This window comes from Mercenaria mercenaria, chromosome 5 (genome assembly GCF_021730395.1).
Source record: "Mercenaria mercenaria strain notata chromosome 5, MADL_Memer_1, whole genome shotgun sequence".
NCBI classification, from domain to species: Eukaryota; Metazoa; Mollusca; class Bivalvia; order Venerida; family Veneridae; genus Mercenaria; species Mercenaria mercenaria.
This window is the reverse complement of record NC_069365.1, coordinates 42,035,010-42,055,654: the sequence shown is the minus strand read 5'-3', so window position 1 is coordinate 42,055,654 and position 20,645 is coordinate 42,035,010. Positions and strand designations below refer to the sequence as shown.

Sequence of the window (20,645 nt, the reverse complement as noted above, 5' to 3'; positions counted from 1 at the left end):
CATGTATAATGTTTGATACAGGTTTCAATATTCATCTTGAATAGTTTTAATCGTAACCTACTGATCTTCTTTCTTGTTTCTGAAGTTACCTCATAGCTAGAAATTTGGACCACCTGTACAGACTTCAATACTCATCTTGAATAGTCCTAATCTTGACCTACTGACTTACTTTCTTGTTTTTGAAGTTACAGCGAAGAGGTTTGTACCACTTGTATAACTTAAACAGATTTCAGTAGTTATCTTGAATAATCTTTGTCATGGCTTACTCACATAGATTTTTTTTTTTGAAACTTTAGCAAAGAAATTTCATCAAACAAGCAACTAAACTCAGGTGAGCGATATACGGCCATCGTGGCCCTATTGTTTCAAATTTCTCGGTAATTCTATTAACTATTCTAGTCAAATTCAGACCACTTACTTTTGGAGCGCTTATGGTTATACTGCTCTTGCAAAATTAAATAACAGAGATATCCTTATGAGTAATTGAGCAAAACGAAGTAACTTTTAGTGTTATCAGATCGGACGGTACTGCTAATAAATCGTTTATTAGTCACTCAATCATGTTTGACATTTTCTAATTCTCCCTTCTTATTGTTCATGATTTTTTTAGCTATACAAAATTTTGCAATAATAGACAACATTAATGGACAATGCTTTCAGAGTGTTATTAGATAGAAGCATCGTCCATTATCGTAAAGATAGTGAACCTGGTCGGGAGTTAAATTTTTACACTACCGTTTGTCTTTTTCTGTCGGTAATGACCAGTAATACAGGTTACTGTTACACTGTATGTTGACAAATAAATCATCCATTTCTGAGAAATCGTTCGGAAGCATACAATACAAATAAGAAAAATAATGTCATACTCTGTTTAAATGAGTCTGTTTATTACACGTATTGTAACCAGTACAAACATTATGCTCCGGAACATCGGCTTAAGCTAAACTCTTTTATACATGTGCCTGAACCTTGAATCGATTCTATGACCCCAAACGACAAATAATGCAATAATACTGAATATAAGTATGGCATTTAAAGACTGCGAATGCGATGGTTGCAATTTGTTAAACTTAGATACTGTCGTATGATAAAATGATAATCTGTTTCATTTATTAACATATGTTTTACGATTATAAATCACATCTACAGATCACATAATGTATTTACAACTAGAAATACTGTTACGCGTTCGTGAATGCGTGAGGACACATTCAGCATTCAATAAAATAAAAAATGTTGGTGTTACTTTTAGGAATGAACATATTCATTTTATGGTTGCAACTATCCGCGAGAGAATAGTGTGTATATAAGGGTGATTAGCTTTGTATGGAGACATATGCCCGAGCTCTGCCGCGGAAATATTATTCCGTTAAAGAACGAGTGCACGGTTTTCGATTCAAACAATATCATCCTTTTGTTACATGTGTATCTGCTCTTATTGATATTTTATAAATGTTATAAATTTCAGTTATAACCACACCAGAAATTTAATATATCGGAATTAATTAACTTTTTAACAGAAGGACACACAATAAGATTAGGTCACGCACCCGATATGAAATTTGAACGTCAATATGTAACAATATTGCCGTTTCAGTACCAATAGTAAGGTAAGGGAGATTGAAAATACGTATGTTACAAGTGAATGAAGTATTGCCATGCAAAACAAAGTCCCCTACTGGAAGGCACCTAATTTTCTTTACTGCAGTATAACATAATAAACTGATATCTGTCAATGATGTATAAACAATATTGTCCTATATATACAATATGCATTAACAAAACACTTGGATTAAAATTTGCATATACAAAAACCTACAGTTGTTGATGGTTTCATAACATCTATTAATATAAACCTAGTAGTGTTTAGAGCCAGAATGTCACAATATATGCCCGTCACTAGCACCTGTATTTTCATATGGAAATTCTTTTGGCCAATTATAAAAATGTTATAATATGAGTTATTTATAGTAACAACAAAGGGAAGTTATACCCTAAAAGAATTCTGTATATTAATATGTCCACACAAAAACTCTTTACCAGGAAGAGATAGATCAAAAAACACCTTAAAATTAGATGTAGCATACGTGTTGTACCACAGAAAAGTTGTCTCAATTCTTCCCTACGGCCAGTAAAAAAAGGTTACAATATAAACTATTTATAGTAAAACAAAGGGAAGTAATTCTAAAAACAAGGATGCCTTATGGTGTTGAACATTTGTGCCAAGTAACATCAAAATCCATCCATGCATGAAGAAGAAATGCTCCGGACAAAGTCATTCTTGAATTTGACCTTTGACCTCTAAGTGTGACCTTGACCTTAGACCCACAGGTGGCAGTAGCGTACCTAGGAGCCATATACACTTAAATATATTACAATTATTATGTTTTCTAAAGAAAGAAATGCCAAAAAGTCATTTTGAAATTTTTTGCCCCTGTGACAATGAGCCATGAGGAAGGTAGATATGAAAATGTTGATATGTGCATTGCTTCCAGGTCCGTAGTTTTTTTTCAAAAACATATTTCTTTACAAATGGTTGGCCGTCTTTTGGGCAAGTAAATACTTTTTCAGAAAAATCTTACTTCAAAGTCCAGTTGCAAACCGTTTACGCACAGCGAGCGAGCAACGGCGTAAAAACGGTAGTGTTTTCTCTATCCGAATAAATCCCACACATTTTAAGTCTTCCCCCTAAAACACACCAAGCACACTGTGCCAGTTTAAAATAACGTTATAACCGTTCAGAACAGGCTAAATGCAAACTAAAAAGACCGAAAATCAGGTTCAATCCTACTTTGTTACTTACAGATTCGCTATTTAACTTTTTCGCTTTCACAAATTACCTTCGCCTGCCATGATTACCGATGACAAGACGGTAGTTGTAAAGACAATTTTCATTGGCGGAGACAGTTTACGTATTTCAAACGTAGCGATAAAATCCGAAGAGTACCCGAAAATAAACTAACAGCGACGGCTCACGAAGATTATTTACCAAATTCAAATTAAATAACAACTTGTAAGTAACTAAGTAGGATTGAACCTTGTTTTTAGTCTTGTTAGTTTACATTTAGCATATTCTGACCGCTTGTAATGCTATTTTTAACTGACACGGTGTACTTGATGTGTTTTGGGGGGAGACTTTGGTGCGGAAAATGTGTGGGATTTATTGGGATAGAGAAAATACTATCATTTTTACGCCGTTGCTCGCTCGCTGTGCGTAAACGGTTTGCAACTGGGCTTTTTCTGAAAGATTATTCACTTACCCAAAAGACGGCCAATCATATAAGGAAATATTGTTTTGAAAACAATACGGACCTGGAAGCACTGCACATGTCAAAATGTTCATATCTACCTTTCTCATGGCTCATAATAACTTTTTGTCATTTTATGTCTCAGAAAACATTATAATTGTAATAAATTTAAGTGTATTTGGCTCATGGACCTATACTGTATACTAGGTACGTTACTACCACCTGTGCTTAGACCTAGGGATCTGGTTTTTGTGCATGACGATCCGTCTCATGGTGGTGAACATTTGTGTCAAGTTACATAATGCTCCGGACAAAGTCATTCCTGTATCTGACCTTAGGCCTCTAAGTGTGACATTGACCGTAGACCTAGGGACCAGAATCTTGTGCATGACACGCCGTCTCATGGTGGTGAACATTTGTGCCAAGTTATATTAAAACCCCTTTAAGGATGTTGAGTTACAGACTGGACAGGAAATAATCATATTGACATTTGATCTCTAAGTTTTACCTTGACCTTTAAGAAGCTAGGGTTCTGGGTGTTGTGCGTGACACGTGGTCTTATCATGGGGAACATTTTTGCCGAGTAATATTGTAATCCCTTGAAGTATGAGTTCTGGACCGGACAGGAAAGAAAAGCCCTGTTGACATATGATATCCAATTGTGACGACCTTAACCTTTGAGCTAGGGATCCGGGTTTTTCGCATGACACGTCGTCTCATCATGGAAAATATTTGTGCCAAGTAATATCAAAATCTCTTGATGAATGACACGAAACAGACCCTGTTCATGCAATATTAACATTTGACTGCCAAGTGTGACCTTGACCTTTAAGCTAGGGATTTGAAAGTTGTGCATGACACATTGTCTTATTATGAAGTACATTTGAGCCGAGTAATATCAAAATCCCTCTATGGATGGCAGAGTTATGGACCGGGCAGGAAAAAAGCCATGTTGGCATTTGACCTCTAATAGTGACATTGACCTTTGAGCCAGGGGTCCAGGTTTTAGCACGAAATGACGGACGGAAAAGCGCATTCCTTTTTAATGTAATCTCTTTTTCTGTGACCTCTTTGGCGAGACGAATATTTATTGAAAAAGCTAGCAAAAGGATATAGACACTACTTTATAATAATTTATTTTAGATTGATTGTGAACCAGTTTTCAACCTGTAGGGAACTAATAACAACTAATACCAGAGCTGTTATAAAACATTTCTTGTGACATAAATTAATTTTCATTGCACAATAACTGGAGGTGAATTTAACCGCTTTGGTAGCCTGGTTGAACGTCCGCTTCGAGTGCGGTAGGTCATAGGTTCGATCCCCGACAGCGTCATACCAAGGACGTGAAAAATGGCACCAGTTACTGCATTGCTTCGCGCACAGCACTAACATGGGGAATCTGGCTTCTCTTCTCTCATACCCTTGTGGCGATGGATTCCACAAGGAATGGGGTATCGAGAATGATTAATATAAGAGGAAGAACTTGCTTCACAATCGACTTAAAATAAATTTGTATAAAGTATGTGACTATATCTTTTTCTAGCTTTGTCATTAAATATTCGTCTCGTCGAGAAGGTCACAGAAAAGAAGACATTACATCAAATAAAAGTAATGAAACTTAAACATTTAAGCATTTGTAATAGTGCTCAATATATTAACATTTGACTGCCAACTGTGACCTTGACCTTTAAGCTAGGGATTTGAAAGTTGTGCATGACACATTGTCTTATTATGAAGTACATTTGAGCCGAGTAATATCAAAATCCCTCTATGGATGGCAGAGTTATGGACCGGGCAGGAAAAAAGCCATGTTGGCATTTGACCTCTAATAGTGACATTGACCTTTGAGCCAGGGGTCCAGGTTTTAGCACGAAATGACGGACGGAAAAGCGCATTCCTTTTTAATGTAATCTCTTTTTTCTGTGACCTCTTTGGCGAGACGAATATTTATTGAAAAAGCTAGCAAAAGGATATAGACACTACTTTATAATAATTTATTTTAGATTGATTGTGAACCAGTTTTCAACCTGTAGGGAACTAATAACAACTAATACCAGAGCTGTTATAAAACATTTCTTGTGACATAAATTAATTTTCATTGCACAATAACTGGAGGTGAATTTAACCGCTTTGGTAGCCTGGTTGAACGTCCGCTTCGAGTGCGGTAGGTCATAGGTTCGATCCCCGACAGCGTCATACCAAGGACGTGAAAAATGGCACCAGTTACTGCATTGCTTCGCGCACAGCACTAACATGGGGAATCTGGCTTCTCTTCTCTCATACCCTTGTGGCGATGGATTCCACAAGGAATGGGGTATCGAGAATGATTAATATAAGAGGAAGAACTTGCTTCACAATCGACTTAAAATAAATTTGTATAAAGTATGTGACTATATCTTTTTCTAGCTTTGTCATTAAATATTCGTCTCGTCGAGAAGGTCACAGAAAAGAAGACATTACATCAAATAAAAGTAATGAAACTTAAACATTTAAGCATTTGTAATAGTGCTCAATATATTGAGTACATGCTTATGGATCTTTTGCCATTGGTTATATATCTAATAAACTGTTGTAACAAAACGTTTTAAATATAATTTCAGTAAATAGAAGTAACGTTTTGATGAAAAAAGTTGTATAAGGTAACCTATACAAGATATTCCCATCCATAGTTAAGTCACAGTACAATGTTACAGATAAAAGCGTATATAAAAGTATGTTGTTCAAGTTGATGATATTACCAACTGTCAGATCCCCACATTGTCACTCTTTGGAAAATGATGATACAGTTTGTTTTACATCTCCGCGCATGGGTCTCATTTATCGAAACTTTGCCAATTGAATCCAGTTGAAATATTTAGGAATTTCAGGCATTTTAATAGAACACAAGAGACAAGCTTTTAAAGTTTAGTCAATATAAAATGAAATTAAATTGAAATTGAGAAGACAATCGATAGACTCATGTACATGTCCATGAAACATCTGACGCAGCAATTATTTCTCCAGGGATAAATGTAATTTATTTTCTGATCTGAAACTAGAAATATGAGTGTGTTTCTATTTCATTAAATTATAAATGAAACGTTCAAAGCATAGTAGTCATGGTGAGGTTAGTGGAATAATTCATAATGACAGTGTACGTCATTTTATATGGACATTTATTATAATCTTACATTAAGCTAACGGTGTTGAAATGGCCATGACTTTGTTTTCAAAACAGTTTTCAGACTAATTGCAATCATAAAGTGAAATGCTTGGATCTTGCATAAAGAAGAATATGATATTTGTGGCTCTTTCTCGGAAACAAATCAATCACAGTATGTTTTGCTCATTGGAATACAGTACTGAAATTTTCGACTGAAAAAACGATACTTACATTTAAGTATTTGCTTATTTTTTACTTTATCAGAAATAGATACTCTGCTGGTGTTGATATGATTTCTTTACTCGTGACTATGTCTTACATTCAGAAAAGGACTTATGATTGTTTGTCACGCTCGATGTAAGTCAGTGATGTTAGTGCAATACATCGAGAGTGTAATTTACTGTAAAAGTGCATCCTTACAATACGGTTTGCATATATTCTACAAAAGTGTCTTACTGCAATATGAGCTTGGAAAACATATGTATGCAATATTGCAATAGCTTGTGGATAATATCTGTTAAAGATACAGAAACTAGTTATTCAGTTGACGACGAAACATATTATTATGGAAAATGTAAAACATTCTAGTGTTGCGATTTAATTTAACGAGATTTAAATTCAGAAAGCCATCACTTAAGTGTCACGAGTTGAAGGCGTGTGGTATGACCATTTCCCCACGCAAGCTTAAGAGGCCTTTTGTGGGAACCTCTAATTCCGAATCGACGGAAATACTCTGCCACTACAACGATACGCAAGAGGTAAACTGCTTTATACAGATTGTTCTAGAATATTAAATTTGCATTGCCATTTTGAAGATTTGTATTAATCGAAACCCATTTTCAAGTTTGAATAAAGAAAACAAGCATTAATTTGCTCTAAAACTGTAATATTAAGTTATCTTTTAAGCTCCAATTTATGTTTCGGCGAAAAATGGAATACGTACTCAGGGATTTCTGACTGATTGCTCTGTTGCGTCTGCAATGTTCAACATAACTTTTATAATACATCGCGATTACTATGCTTTACTCTCATGCCATTAGTAAGTAGCACTTGAAAGTTTCTGATTTAGAAGAACTGGATAACTTTTATAATTGTCAAATATTTATGCTCATATATACCTCAGAATGCACCGCATGAGGTAACTTACACTTCGCGGTCGCAGCAATCATTTCTGTAACTGTTTCCATAAAAATTCAGTGGTATCATGGAATTCAATTTCACAATTTCTGATTAACAGATCCAGAGCGTTTTATAAAACAAAACAAATTGAAATGTATCGACGTAACAGCACAGATGAAAGCATAATATCATTAAAGCTCCGCTCAGAATAGAAAATCAAACTGTATGAATATCTATGACTATAATAAGAGAAGCAGCCACGTGCTTAGACGATATAATTTCACTTTCAGTTACTTGTTTTTATTTTAAATATTGTAGTCAGACTAAAATAACCTTTCTTCATTTACTTTAAACTATCATATTTCTTCGCCATATTTTAAATAATGAATGGAAACATTACTCGAATGAAATTCTGTAAGTGTAGAAAGAGCAGACGCAAAGACAGACAAATTTACCTTAGAATATTGAATTACTTATAGAGAGCTGCGAAGATTCTTGAATTGTAATTACTTGTATAAAACTTCCTTCTCCATCTATAGCATATGCTTAAGTGAAAACACCCTGAAAATAATACAGAGGTTAGCCAATTGTTGATTTTGTGTCAGGTCGAACGGTACTGCTAATAAATCGTTTATTGGACACTCAATCATGTTTGACATTTTCTAATTCTCCCTACCTATTATTCGTGATTTTTTATCTATATAAAAAACTCGCAATAGTAGACAACAATAAAGGACAATGCTGTCAGAGTGTTTTAGATAGAATCATCTTCCATTATCGTAAAGATAGTGAGCCTGGTCTGGAGTTATAATTTACACTACCGTTTGGTTTAAACATATTTTATTTTGCAACATTTTTACAATATGATTACAAACATATAATGAAGGATCGGACAGGAAGCTTTATAAGCTTAAGGTTGTCCTCTCCCTATTACAATAATGCGCATACATAGTCCATGGCAATATAAAACTTCAGTTGCATTGGAAAAAATTACATACGTTTACTAAAGAATATAACATAGTTGTAAAGTAACTATCTATAAAGATATCCGTAGTTGGAGATACTAGTATAAAAAGAAAGAAACAGAAACAGAAATAGTAAGAAATTGACAACAAAACTAGAGGCAATTACATGTTGTCTACCGTTTGTCTTTTTCTGTCGCTAATGCCCAGTAATACAGGTTACTGTTATACAGCATGTTGATAAATAAATCATCACATTTCTGAGATAATCTACACAAATATGAAACATAATGTCATACTCTGTTTTATTTAAGTTAAATGAGTCTGTTTATTAAAGATATTGTAACGTGTACAGCCATTTTGCTCCCGCACATCGGCTTAAGCGAAACTATGTTATACCTGAACCTTGAATGGATTCTATGACCCCTAAGGGCGAATAATGCAATAGTACTGAATATAAATATGGCATTTAAAGACTGCGAATGCGATTGTTGCAATTTGTTAACCTTAGTAAATGCCGTATGTGCAAACTCTCAATCTGTTTCATTTTTTAGCTCACCTGTCACAAAGTGACAAGGTGAGCTTTTGTGATCGAGCGGTGTCCGTCGTTTGTCGTCCGTCCGTCCGTCCGTGCGTCCGTCTGTCCGTAAACTTTTGCTTGTGACCACTCTAGAGGTCACATTTTTCATGGGATATTCATGAAAGTTAGTCAGAATGTTCACCTTGATGATATCTAGGACAAGTTCGAAACTGAATCACGTGCCGTCAAAAATTAGGTCAGTAGGTCTAAAAATAGAAAAACCTTGTGACCTCTCTAGAGGCCAAATATTTCATGAGATCTTCATGAAAATTGGTCAGAATGTTCAACTTGATTATTTCTAGGTCAAGTTCGAAACTGGGTCACGTACCGTCAAAAACTAGGTCAGTAGGTCTAAAAATAGAAAAATCTTGTGACTTCTCTAGAGGCCATATATTTCACAAGATCTTCATGAAAATTGGTCAGAACGTTCACCTTGATGATATCTAGGTCAAGTTCAAAACTGGGTCAGTAGGTCAAATAATAGAAAAACCTTGTGACCTCTCTAAAGGTCATATTTTTCATGGGATCTGTATGAAAGTTGGTCTGAATGTTCATCTTGATGATATCTAGGTCAAGTTTGAAACTGGGTCATGTGCGATTAATACTAGGTAAGTAGGTCTAAAAATAGAAAAAACCTTGTGACCTCTCTAGAGGTCATATATTTCATGAGATCTTCATGAAAATTGATCAGAATGTTCAACTTGATGATATCTAGGTCAAGTTCGAAAGTGGGTCACGTGCCGTCAAAAACTAGGTCAGTAGGTCAAATAAGAGAAAAACCTTGTGACCTCTCTAGAGGCCACATTTTTCATGGGATCTGTATGAAAGTTGGTTTAAATGTTCAACTTGATGATATCTATGTTAAGTTCGAAAGTGGGTCACGTGCCATCAAAAACTAGGTCAGTAGGTCAAATAATAGAAAAACCTTGTGACCTCTCTAAAGGCCATATTTTTCATGGGATCTGTATAAAAGTTGGTCTGAATGTTCATCTTGATGATGTTTAGGTCAAGTTCAAAACAAGGTCATATGCGGTTAAAAACTAGGTCAGTAGGTCTAAAAATAGAAAAACATTGTGACCTCTCTAGAGGCCATACTTTTGAATGGATCTCCATAAAAATTGGTCAGAATGTTCATCTTGATGATATCTAGGTCAAGTTCGAAAGTGGGTTACGTGTTATCAAAAAGTAGGTCAGTAGATCAAATAATGAAAGAACGTTGTGACCTCTCTAGAGGCCATATTTTTCATGGGATATGTATGAAAGTTGGTCTGAATGTTTATCTTGATGATATATAGGTCAAGTTTGAAACTGGGTCAACTGCGATCAATAACTAGGTCAGTAGGTCTTGAAATAGAAAAACCTTGTGACCTCTCTAGAGGCCATACCCTTGAATGGATCTTCATGAAAATTGGTCAGAATGTTCACCTTGATGATATCTAGGTCAAGTTTGAAACTGGGTCACGTGCCTTAAAAAACAAGGTCAGTAAGTCAAATAATATAAAAACCTTTAGACCTCCCTAGAGGCCATACTTTTCATGGGATCTGTATGAAAGTTGGTCTGAATGTTCATCTTGATGATATCTAGGTCATGTTTGAAACTGGGTCAACTTATATCAAAAACTAGGAAAATTAGAAAAATCTTTTGACCTCTCTAGAGGCCTTATTTTTCAATGGATCTTCATGAAAATTGATCTGAATGTTCACCTTGATGATATCTAGGTCAGTTTCGAAACTTGGTCACGTGCGGTCAAAAACTAGGCCAGTAGGTATAAAAATAGAAAAACCTTGTGACCTCTCTAGAGGCCATATTTTTCTTGAGATCTTCATGAAAATAAGTGAGAATGTTCACCTTGATGATATCTAGGTAAAGTTTAAAACAGGATCACGTACCTTCGAAAACTAGGTCAATAGGTCAAATAATAGAAAAGCCTTGTGACCTCTCTAGAGACCATATTTTTCAATGGATCTTCATGAAAATTGGTCAGAATTTTTATCTTGATAATATCTAAATCAAGTTCAAAACTGGGTCACATGAGCTCAAAAACTAGGTCACTATGTCAAATAATAGAAAAAACGACGTCATACTCAAAACTGGGTCATGTGGGAAGAGGTGAGCGATTCAGGACCATCATGGTCCTCTTGTTATCATATTTTTACGATTTTTAAGGTGAGCTTTTGTGACCGCTCGATGTCCGTCGTCCGTCGTGCGTCGTGTGTCAAAAATTTCTAAAAAAATCTTCTTCAAAACCACTTGGCAGATTTACACCAAATTTCACAGGAATGACCCTTGGGTAAACCCCTTTCAAAATTGCCCAAAGAATAAAAATCCATGCAGAATTCTCGTGGCAATCGAAATGGAAACTTTAAAAATCTTCTTGTCCAAAACCACAGGTCATAGAGTTTTCATATTTGGCATGTAGCATTATCTAGTGGTCCTCTATCAAGGGTGTTCAAATTATTCTCCTAGGGTCAATTATTGCCCCGCCCTGGGGGTCAACATGGTTTACATAGACTTATATAGGAAAATATTCTTATCCAAAACCACAAGGCGTAGAGCCTCGATATTTTGCATGTGACATCAGCTAATGGTCCTCTATACAGATTGTTCAAATTATGCTCCTGGGGTAAAAAGAAGCCCCGCCCCGGGGGTTCCAAGTTTTATATAGACTTATATAAGGAACAACTTTAAAACTCTTCTTGTCTGAAACCACAAGACCTATGCCTTTGATATTTGGTATGTAGCATTGCCTTGTCGTCTTCTACCAAAACTATTCAAATTTTGCCTCTAGGGTAAAAAGAGGCCCTGCCCTAAGGGTTCCTAAATTTTACATAGACTTATATAGGAAAAAATGTTTATAAATCTTCTTGACTTGCATAGGCTTTTGATATTTTGTATGTAGCATTGCTATTGGCTCACTAACAAGATTGTTCAAATTATAGCCCTGGGGCGAAAAGAGGCCCCGCCCCGAGGGTCACTTAGTTTTTATATGAGTTACATAGGACAAAACACTTCAAAATTTATCTGATTATATGTCTTAGACTACAGTTTAATTATAATTATCTGATGACCCAAGTAATAAGGGTTCACTTGACTGTGACCTTGACCTACGGACCTACTTTTATTTTAAGATACAGCCTTGAAATTTGAATGACATATACAGTTTTTCACACCGATCTTTAAACTGACTTTCAGTGACTATGAATGCGACCTACTGACCTACTTTCATAATATTTTAACATCAGTTTGACATTTGAAACATGTAGAAATCATATTACTCAGGTGAGCTATCCAGGGTCATCATGACCTTTTTAACACAAGGACACACAATAAAATGAGGTCACAAACCCGATATGAAATTTGAACGTCAATATGTAACAATATTGCCGTTTCAGTACCAATAGTAAGGTAAGGGATATTGAAAATACGTATACAATAACTAGTAATGTCATAACCGTTATAAAACATTTCTTGTAACATAAAGTCAATTTTCTTACACAATAACTGGAGGTGACTTTAACCGCCTTGATAGCCTAGTGCTTGAGCGTCCGTATTGCCATGTATTGATTTCTAAGATTTCAAAACTACTTTGAGACTAATTGCAAACATAAAGTGAAATGCTTGGATCTTGGATAAAAAAGAATATTTATTGGTGGCTGTATCTTCAAAGTGATGTTCAGATGACTCAGAAACAAACCAATCGCAGTATGTTTTGCTCATTGGAAGACAGTATTGAAATTATCGGCTGAAATAAGGGTACTTACATTTAAGTTTTTGTATATTTTATTCACTTTACCAGAAAGAGATACTCTGCTGCTGCTCGTATGCTTTTCCTTATTCTTGACTATATCTTACATTCAGCAAAGAACTTATGGTTGTTTGTCACGCACGCTGTAAGACAGTGACATTGAGTGCAATACACTGAGAGTGTAATTTACTGTAAAAGTGCGTCGCAAATTGGTCTTTGCTTACAATACGGTTTGCATATATTCTCAAACAGTGTCTTTCTGCAATATGAGCTTAGAAATATTAAATAGGCAATATTGCAATGGCTTGTGGATAATATCTGTTAAAGATACAGAAACTAGATATACATTTTCAAACGAAACATATTACGGAATGTAAAACATTCTAGTGTTACGATTTCAATTTAATTGAACAAGATTTGAATTCAGGAAACAATCACAAGTGTTGAAGTCTTGTGGTATGACCATTTCCCCTCACAAGCTTAAGGGGCCTTTTGCGGGAACCTCTAATTCGGAATCGACGGAAATACTCTGCCGCTCCAACGAGACGGAAGAGGTAAACTGCTTTTTGATATATTGTTCTGTGAATATTAAACATTTCTTCGCCATTTTGTAGATTTCTATTGAGCTAAACCATTTTAATGTTTGAATGAAGAATACATGTATTAGTTTGCTTTCAAACTGTAATATTAAGTTATCTTTTAATCTCCAAGTTATGTTTCGGCTTAAAATGGAATACGTACTCCGCGTTTACTGACTGATTGCTCTTTTGCGGAAAGATAGGACATCTACAATGTTCAACATAAATGTTATGAAACATCGCATTTAAAATGCTTTGTTCGGAAACAATTATTAAATAGTCCTTGAAATTACTGAAAAACGTACGATTTCCTTTATTTCGCAAAGCTTCTTATTCCAAATCGCACAAAATGATCACTTTGGAAAAACCACAGTGTTAATGCTATTCATTTTGTTATCTTGTTAATTTCCAATGGATTTCGTAACATTATTATTTTGTAATAAAATATTGATTTCTCCTGTTTAAGTGTGAATAGAGAGAATTTTTTTCCCAAGGCTTTATTTTTAATTTAGATATATAACAAAGAAAAACAACTTCTGCAACCCGTTTATATTTGAACATATTGGGTTTATTTAACTACGTATTTAAATACCGGTATATCACGTATTGAGTGAAATAACAAAATCTTGAAACCTTGGTGCAATCAGAAAAAGAAAACGAACTGCAATACGCAAACAATGTTATAGAATTGAATGTCTCAACTAATTAATCGTTGATGAAATATTTAGCTGTTTTTTCTGCCTACCAATTATTCTAATGTAAAAAACACATAATCATAGACAGTAATGAGCCGACAGTATCAGAACGAACTATTACGCAGGAAAACTGTATGATATACTTAATGACTCTCTTGGGAGTTTAAATAATCTTATAATAAATCTTGTTATGTCGTTTGTCTGTTTCTGCGGGAGTTGTATGGCAATCGATACATACGGTGCTTGTAATTTGTGCTAAAACTCCAACGACTGAAATGTAGAATTTAGATATCATTATTTTCTCTGAAAAAATTATATACTTCTAATTAAAATTAATACACTGGATACTTTGTAACATTTTACCATCAGGTATGCAAAGGATTTATTGACACTGTACTATAACTTTGTAACATTTAGGCATAAGAACTGCGATTTTATACAAAAAGTCGATTAAAACTCTACACTAGTCCTCTGCAACTGACCGTTCATCCGCACGTGGTGTCTCTCATTCATAAGGGGTATAGATAAGATTGGGGAAGCACAATTCAACATTTTAGTATCTCTTTAACTCATTTATTTTTGTATGTTTAAAGAGTTAGCGTTTTATGCATTTGACATTACACATTCATTTCACCTTAAATCATATTATTTACGAGACCGTTTAAATAAAATATAAGCCTTTGCAAAACAAAAAGAAATATAAAGAAGGATGATCACATTATACCAACAAAATGTAATCGCATATGACAGTTCTATATTTATTTTCTGTATAAATTACTGAAGCTTTTTTGACGAGTGATTGTTCCAACACCAGAAGGATTTTGCTTATCATCTGACCGTGATAAACGTGCATAGCAATAGTTATTACAAATGTGCCCTGTTGAGTCAAACGTTTAGTCGCATCCTAATTATATTGAAAGGTACAAGTAGCTTTTTTAAAAAGTACAAACTAATAGAATAAACTTATGTTCTAATATAAAAATTAAAGTACATTTACAAACGTGATTATAAATTATCTATAGATTATGAATAACACTAGTAGCAGGAAGTCAGTTAACAAAGAAATAAATTAAATTATAAATTACAATATTTTGACCATACAAACAAAGCTCTCCAAAGAAAATATAGATAATTCCATATTGATACTTGACAAAAATATAATGATGAAACAAATACTTCGATAGTTTCACTCACTAAATATGTGCTTTAGTAAAGTCAAAACGCCTATTACTCGGTAAATATAACTCCAAATAAAATGAAGAATGAAGTAATTTTTTAAAATACTGTCTAAATGTCTTAATTTCAAAGTCCTTTGTTTTTGCCTATACAACTTAGGTGGGTTGATCAACTTGTGCAATAATATCATTTTATTTTAATTTGTTTCATTATACGCATGTCATGACACGATAACCCTTCCATTTAAAAGAAGCAAATTAGAAAACACGTGTTTTTATCAAAAACAATTCCTTGTTCCAATAATGATACTTCTGTGGAATCAGAATTTCACCTGTCATATACTTTCGAATAAAACTCTGAAAGGGTAATTTGAAATGTATCGACTCAACAGCACAGATGAAAGCATAATATCATAAAAACTCCGTTGATAATAGAAAATCAAATTATATGAATTACGTATACGAGAAGCAGCCACCTGCTAAGACGATATAATTTCATTTTCAATTACTTGTTTATAGTTTAAGTAATATAGTCAGTCTAAAACAACCTTTCTTCATTTCCTTTCAACTATCATATTTCTTCGCCATTTTTCAAATAATAAATGGAAACATTACTCGAATGAAATTTTGTACGTGTAGAAAGAGCAGACGCAAAGAAAATCTACTTTAGAATATTGAATTACATGTAAAGAGCTGCGCAGATTTCTGAATCGTTATTACTTGTCTCCATCTATAGCATATGCGCAAGTAAAAACACCATGAAAATAATACAGAGGTTAGTTAGTTGTTGATTTTGTTTCAGGTCGAACGGTACTGCTAATAAAGCGTTTGTGGACACTCAATCCTGTTTGACATTTTGTAATTCTCCCTACCTATTGTTCGTGATATTTGACCTATATGAAAAAAATCGCAAAAATAGACAACAATAATGGACAATGCTGTCAGAGTGTTATTAGATAGAAGCATCTTCCATTATCGTAAAGATAGTGAGCCTGGTCGGGAGTTATATTTTACACTACCGTTTGTCATTTTCTGTCGGTAATGCCCAGTAATACAGGTTACTGTTATTCAGTATGTTGATACATAAATCATCACATTACTGAGATAATCTACACAAATAAGAAAAATAATGTCATACTCTGTTTTATTTATATAAGATGAGTCTGTTTATTAAAGATATTGTAACGTGTACAGCCATGTTGCTCCCGCACATCGGCTTAAGCGAAGCTCTTTTATACCTGAACCTTGAATGGACTCTATGACGCCAAAGGGAGAATAATGCAATAGTACTGAATATAAGTATGACATTTAAGGACTGCGAATGCGATGGTTGCAATTTGTTAAACTTAGTGTCTGCCATATGATCAAACTGTTTCGTTTATTATCATATTTTTACGATTTTTAAATCACATCATGTATTTACAACAAGAAATACAGTTACGGGTCCGTAAATGCGTGAGGGCACATTCAGCATTCGATAAAATTAAAAATATTGGTGTTACATTTAGGGATGAATATATTAATTTTGTGGTTGCAACTGTCCGCGAAAGCATAGTGTGTATGTAACAGTAATTAGCTTTGTATGGAGGAATATGCACGAGTTCTGTCGCGGAAATATTACGCGACTTTATGAGAGCAGTATTATTCCGTTAAAGAGCAAGTGCATATTTTTTATGCAAACAATATAGTTTTGTTACATGTGTATCTGCTCTTCTTGATATTTTATAAATGTTTTAAATTTCTGTTATAACCACACCAAAAATTTAAAATATCGACGTAAATTAACTTCATAGCTCACCTGAGCCAAAGACTCAATGTGAGCTTTTGTGACCGCTCGATGTCCGTCGTCGTCGTGTGTCGGGGTTCCAAGTTTTACATAGACTTATATAGCAATTAATTTTAAAATCTTCTTGTCTTAAACCACAAGACCTAGGCCTTTGATATTTGGTATGTAGCATTGCCGTGTGGTCCTCTGCCAAAATTATACCTCTAGGGTAAAAAGAGGCCCTGCCCTTGGGATCTCAAATTTTACATAGACTTATATAGGAAAAAATATTTATAAATCTTCTTGACTGAAAGATCAAGGGCTAGGCAAGATTGTTCAAATTATACCCCTGGGGCGAAAAGAGGTCCGCCTGGAGGGCCATTTAGTTTTTATATGAGGTATATAGAACAAAATTCTTAAAAAATATCTGATCATATGTCCTAGACTGTTTAATTATAATTATCTGATGACCCAAGTAATTAGGGTTCCCTTGAGTGTGACCTAGACCTACTGACATACTTTCTTGTGTGTTTTTAAGATACAGCCTTGAAATTTGAATGAAATATACAGTTTTGAACACCGATCTCTAAACTGACTTTCAGTGACCATGAATGCGACCTACCGACCTACTTTCTTAATATTTTAACATCAGTTTGACATTTGAAACAGGTATCTCATATTACTCAGGTGAGCTATCCAGGGTCATCATTAACACAAGGACACACAATAAAATGAGGTCACAAACCCGATATGAAATTTGAACGTCAACATGCAACAATATTGCCGTTTCAGTACCAATAGTAAGGTAAGGGAGATTGAAAATATGTATACTATATAACTAGTAATGTCATAACCGTTATAAAACATTTCTTGTAACATAAAGTCATTTTTCTTACACAATAACTGATGGTGACTTTAATTGATTTGATAGCCTAGTGCTTGAGCGTCCGCTTCGAGTGCGGGAGCCCAGACCGCGTCATACCAGGGACGTAGAAAATGACATCAGTAACTCCCTTGCTTGGCGCACGGCACTAAAATAGGGAAACTGGCTTCTCTTCTCTCATACCCTTGTGGCGATGTATTCCATCTTGAATGAGGTATCGATAATGATTAATATAAGATGTAGAACTTGCTTCACAATCAAACAAAAATAAAAAAGTATAAAGTAAATGACTATACCCTTTTGCTAGCCTTGTCATTAAATATTCGTCTCGTCTAGGAGATCACAGAAAGAAAAAAAGATTACATAAAATAGAAGTAATGAAACTTAAACATTTTTAAGAGTCTGAAATAGTGCTAAATGAATTGAGTAAATACGTACTAATGGATCTTTCGCCATTAGTTATATATCTAATAAACTGTTGTAACAAAACGGTTTAAATATGATTTCAGTAAATAGAAGCAACGTTTTGATGAAAACAGTTGTATAAGGCAACCTATACAACTATTCGCATCCATAGTTACGTCACAGTACAGTGTAACAGATAAAACGTATATAAAATATGTTGTTAAAGTTGATGTTATTACCAACTGTCATAAAGAACAGCTCACATCTCCACATTGTCACTATTTGGAAAATGATGATACTGTTTTTACATCTCCGCATGGGTCTCATTTTCAGAAACTTTGCCAATGGATCCAATTATTTTCATATATTATTTACAGTTACTAAAATATTAAGGTATTTCACACATTTTAATAGAACACTAGAGACAAGCTCTTCAAGTTAATTCAATATAAAATGAAATTAAATTGAAATTGAGAAGTCAATCGATAGACTCATGTATATGTCCATGAAGCAGCCGATGCAGCAACTATTCCTCTAGGGATAAATGTCATTAATTTTAAGATGTTGAATTTTGATATCTGAAACTAGAAATATGATGTTGTTTCTATTATATTAAAATATAACTGAAACGTATAGAGCATAGTAGTCATGGTGAGGTTAGCGAAATAAATCATAATGATAGAGTACATCATTTAATATGGACTTTAATTATAATCTTACATTAAGCTAATAGGGTTGAAATTGCCATGTATTGATTTCTCAGATTTCAAAACTACTTTTAGACTAATTGCAAACATAAAGTGAAATGCTTGCATCTTGGATAAAGAAGAATATGTTATTTTTGTGGCTGTATCTTCAAAGTGATTTCCAGATGACTCAGAACCAAATCAATCACAGTATGTTTTGCTCATTGGAATACAGTGTTGAAATTTCCGACTGGAAAAGGGTACTTACATTTAAGTATTTGACTTTTTTCACTTTACCAGAAACAGACATTCTGCTTCTGCTGGTGCTGATATGCTTCCTTTACTCTTGACTATGTCTTACATTCAGAAAAGGACTTAGGATTGCTTGTCACGCTCGCTTACACTGAGAGTGTAATTTACTGTAAAAGTCGCAAATTGGTCTTTGCTTACAATACGGTTTGCATTCATTTAAATTCTCAAACAGTATCTTACTGCAAAATGAGCTTGGAAAAAATAAATAGGCAATATTGCAATGGCCTGTGGATAAGATAAAAGAACTAGATATTCATCTGCAAATGAAATATATTATGGAATGTAAAACATTCTAGTGTTACAATCACAATTTAATCGAACAAGATTTGAATGCAGAAAGCATCACTTAAGTGTCAAGTGTTAAAGGCGTGTGGTATGACTATTTCCCCACGCAAGCTTAAGGGGCCTTTTGCGGGAACCTCTAATTCGGAATCGACGGAAATACTCTGCCGCTCCAACGAGACGGAAGAGTTAAACTGCTTTTAACCTCACATAGTGACAAGGTGAGCTTTTGTGATCACGTTTCGTCAGTCGTCCGTCCGTCCGTGCGTGCGCCAAAAATTTCTTGTCTGCAAGATAGTGGTTTCATTTATGATTTTATTTTAACCAAACTTGCACACAACTTGTATCACCATAAGATCTTGGTTCCTTTCTTGAACTGGCCAGATCCCTTATGGGTTCCATAGTTATGGTCCCTGAAAGGGCAAAAAATAGTTATTTTGATCTTGTCTGCAAATTAGCAGCTTTATTTATAACTTGATTTTTACCAAACTTGCACACAACTTGTATCACCATTTGTATCACCATAAGATCTTGGTTTCTTTCTTGAACTGGCCAGTTTCCATTATGGGTTCCAGAGTTATGGCCCCTGAAAGGGCCAAAATTAACTATTTTGACTTTGTCTGCACAATAGCAGCTTCATTTATGATTTGAAGTTAACCAAACTTGCACACAACTTGTATCACTATACGATCTTGGTTCCTTTCTTGAACTGGTAATATTCCTTAATGGGTTCCAGAGTGATGGCCCTGAAAGGGCCAGAATTAGCTATTTTGACCTTGTCTGCACAATAGCAGCTTCAATTATGATTTTATTTTAACCAAACTTGCACACAACTTGTATCATCATAAGATCTTGGTTCTTTTCTTGAACTGGCCAGATTCCGTTATAGGTTCCAGAGTGATGGCCCCTGAAAGGGCCAGAAGTAGCTATTTTGACATTGTCTGCACAATTGCAGCTTCATTTATGATTTGAAGTTAATCAAACTTGCAAAAAACTTGTGTCACCATAAGATCTCGGTTCTTTTCTTGAACCGTCCAGATCCCGTAATGGGTTCCAGAGTTATG

The 20,645-nt window shown here is 34.6% G+C and overlaps 1 protein-coding gene across 3 annotated transcripts in view; it reads left to right on the top strand.

Moving 5' to 3' along the window:
• Positions 1-20,645, top strand: part of LOC123557016 (transmembrane protein 272-like) — a 46,863-nt gene that overhangs the window by 4,785 nt on the left and 21,433 nt on the right. The window contains exon 1 of one of the 3 annotated variants that reach the window (XM_053543327.1): positions 6,361-7,151. The exons of 1 other annotated variant lie outside the window; for it this stretch is intronic. In XM_053543327.1, coding sequence (XP_053399302.1) covers positions 7,056-7,151 — 96 coding nt within the window. In that variant the 5' untranslated portion in view covers positions 6,361-7,055. Of the gene's footprint in view, positions 1-6,360; positions 7,152-13,049; positions 13,355-20,645 lie in introns of those variants that run through there. One more of the 3 variants, XM_053543328.1, reaches the window with a different exon arrangement.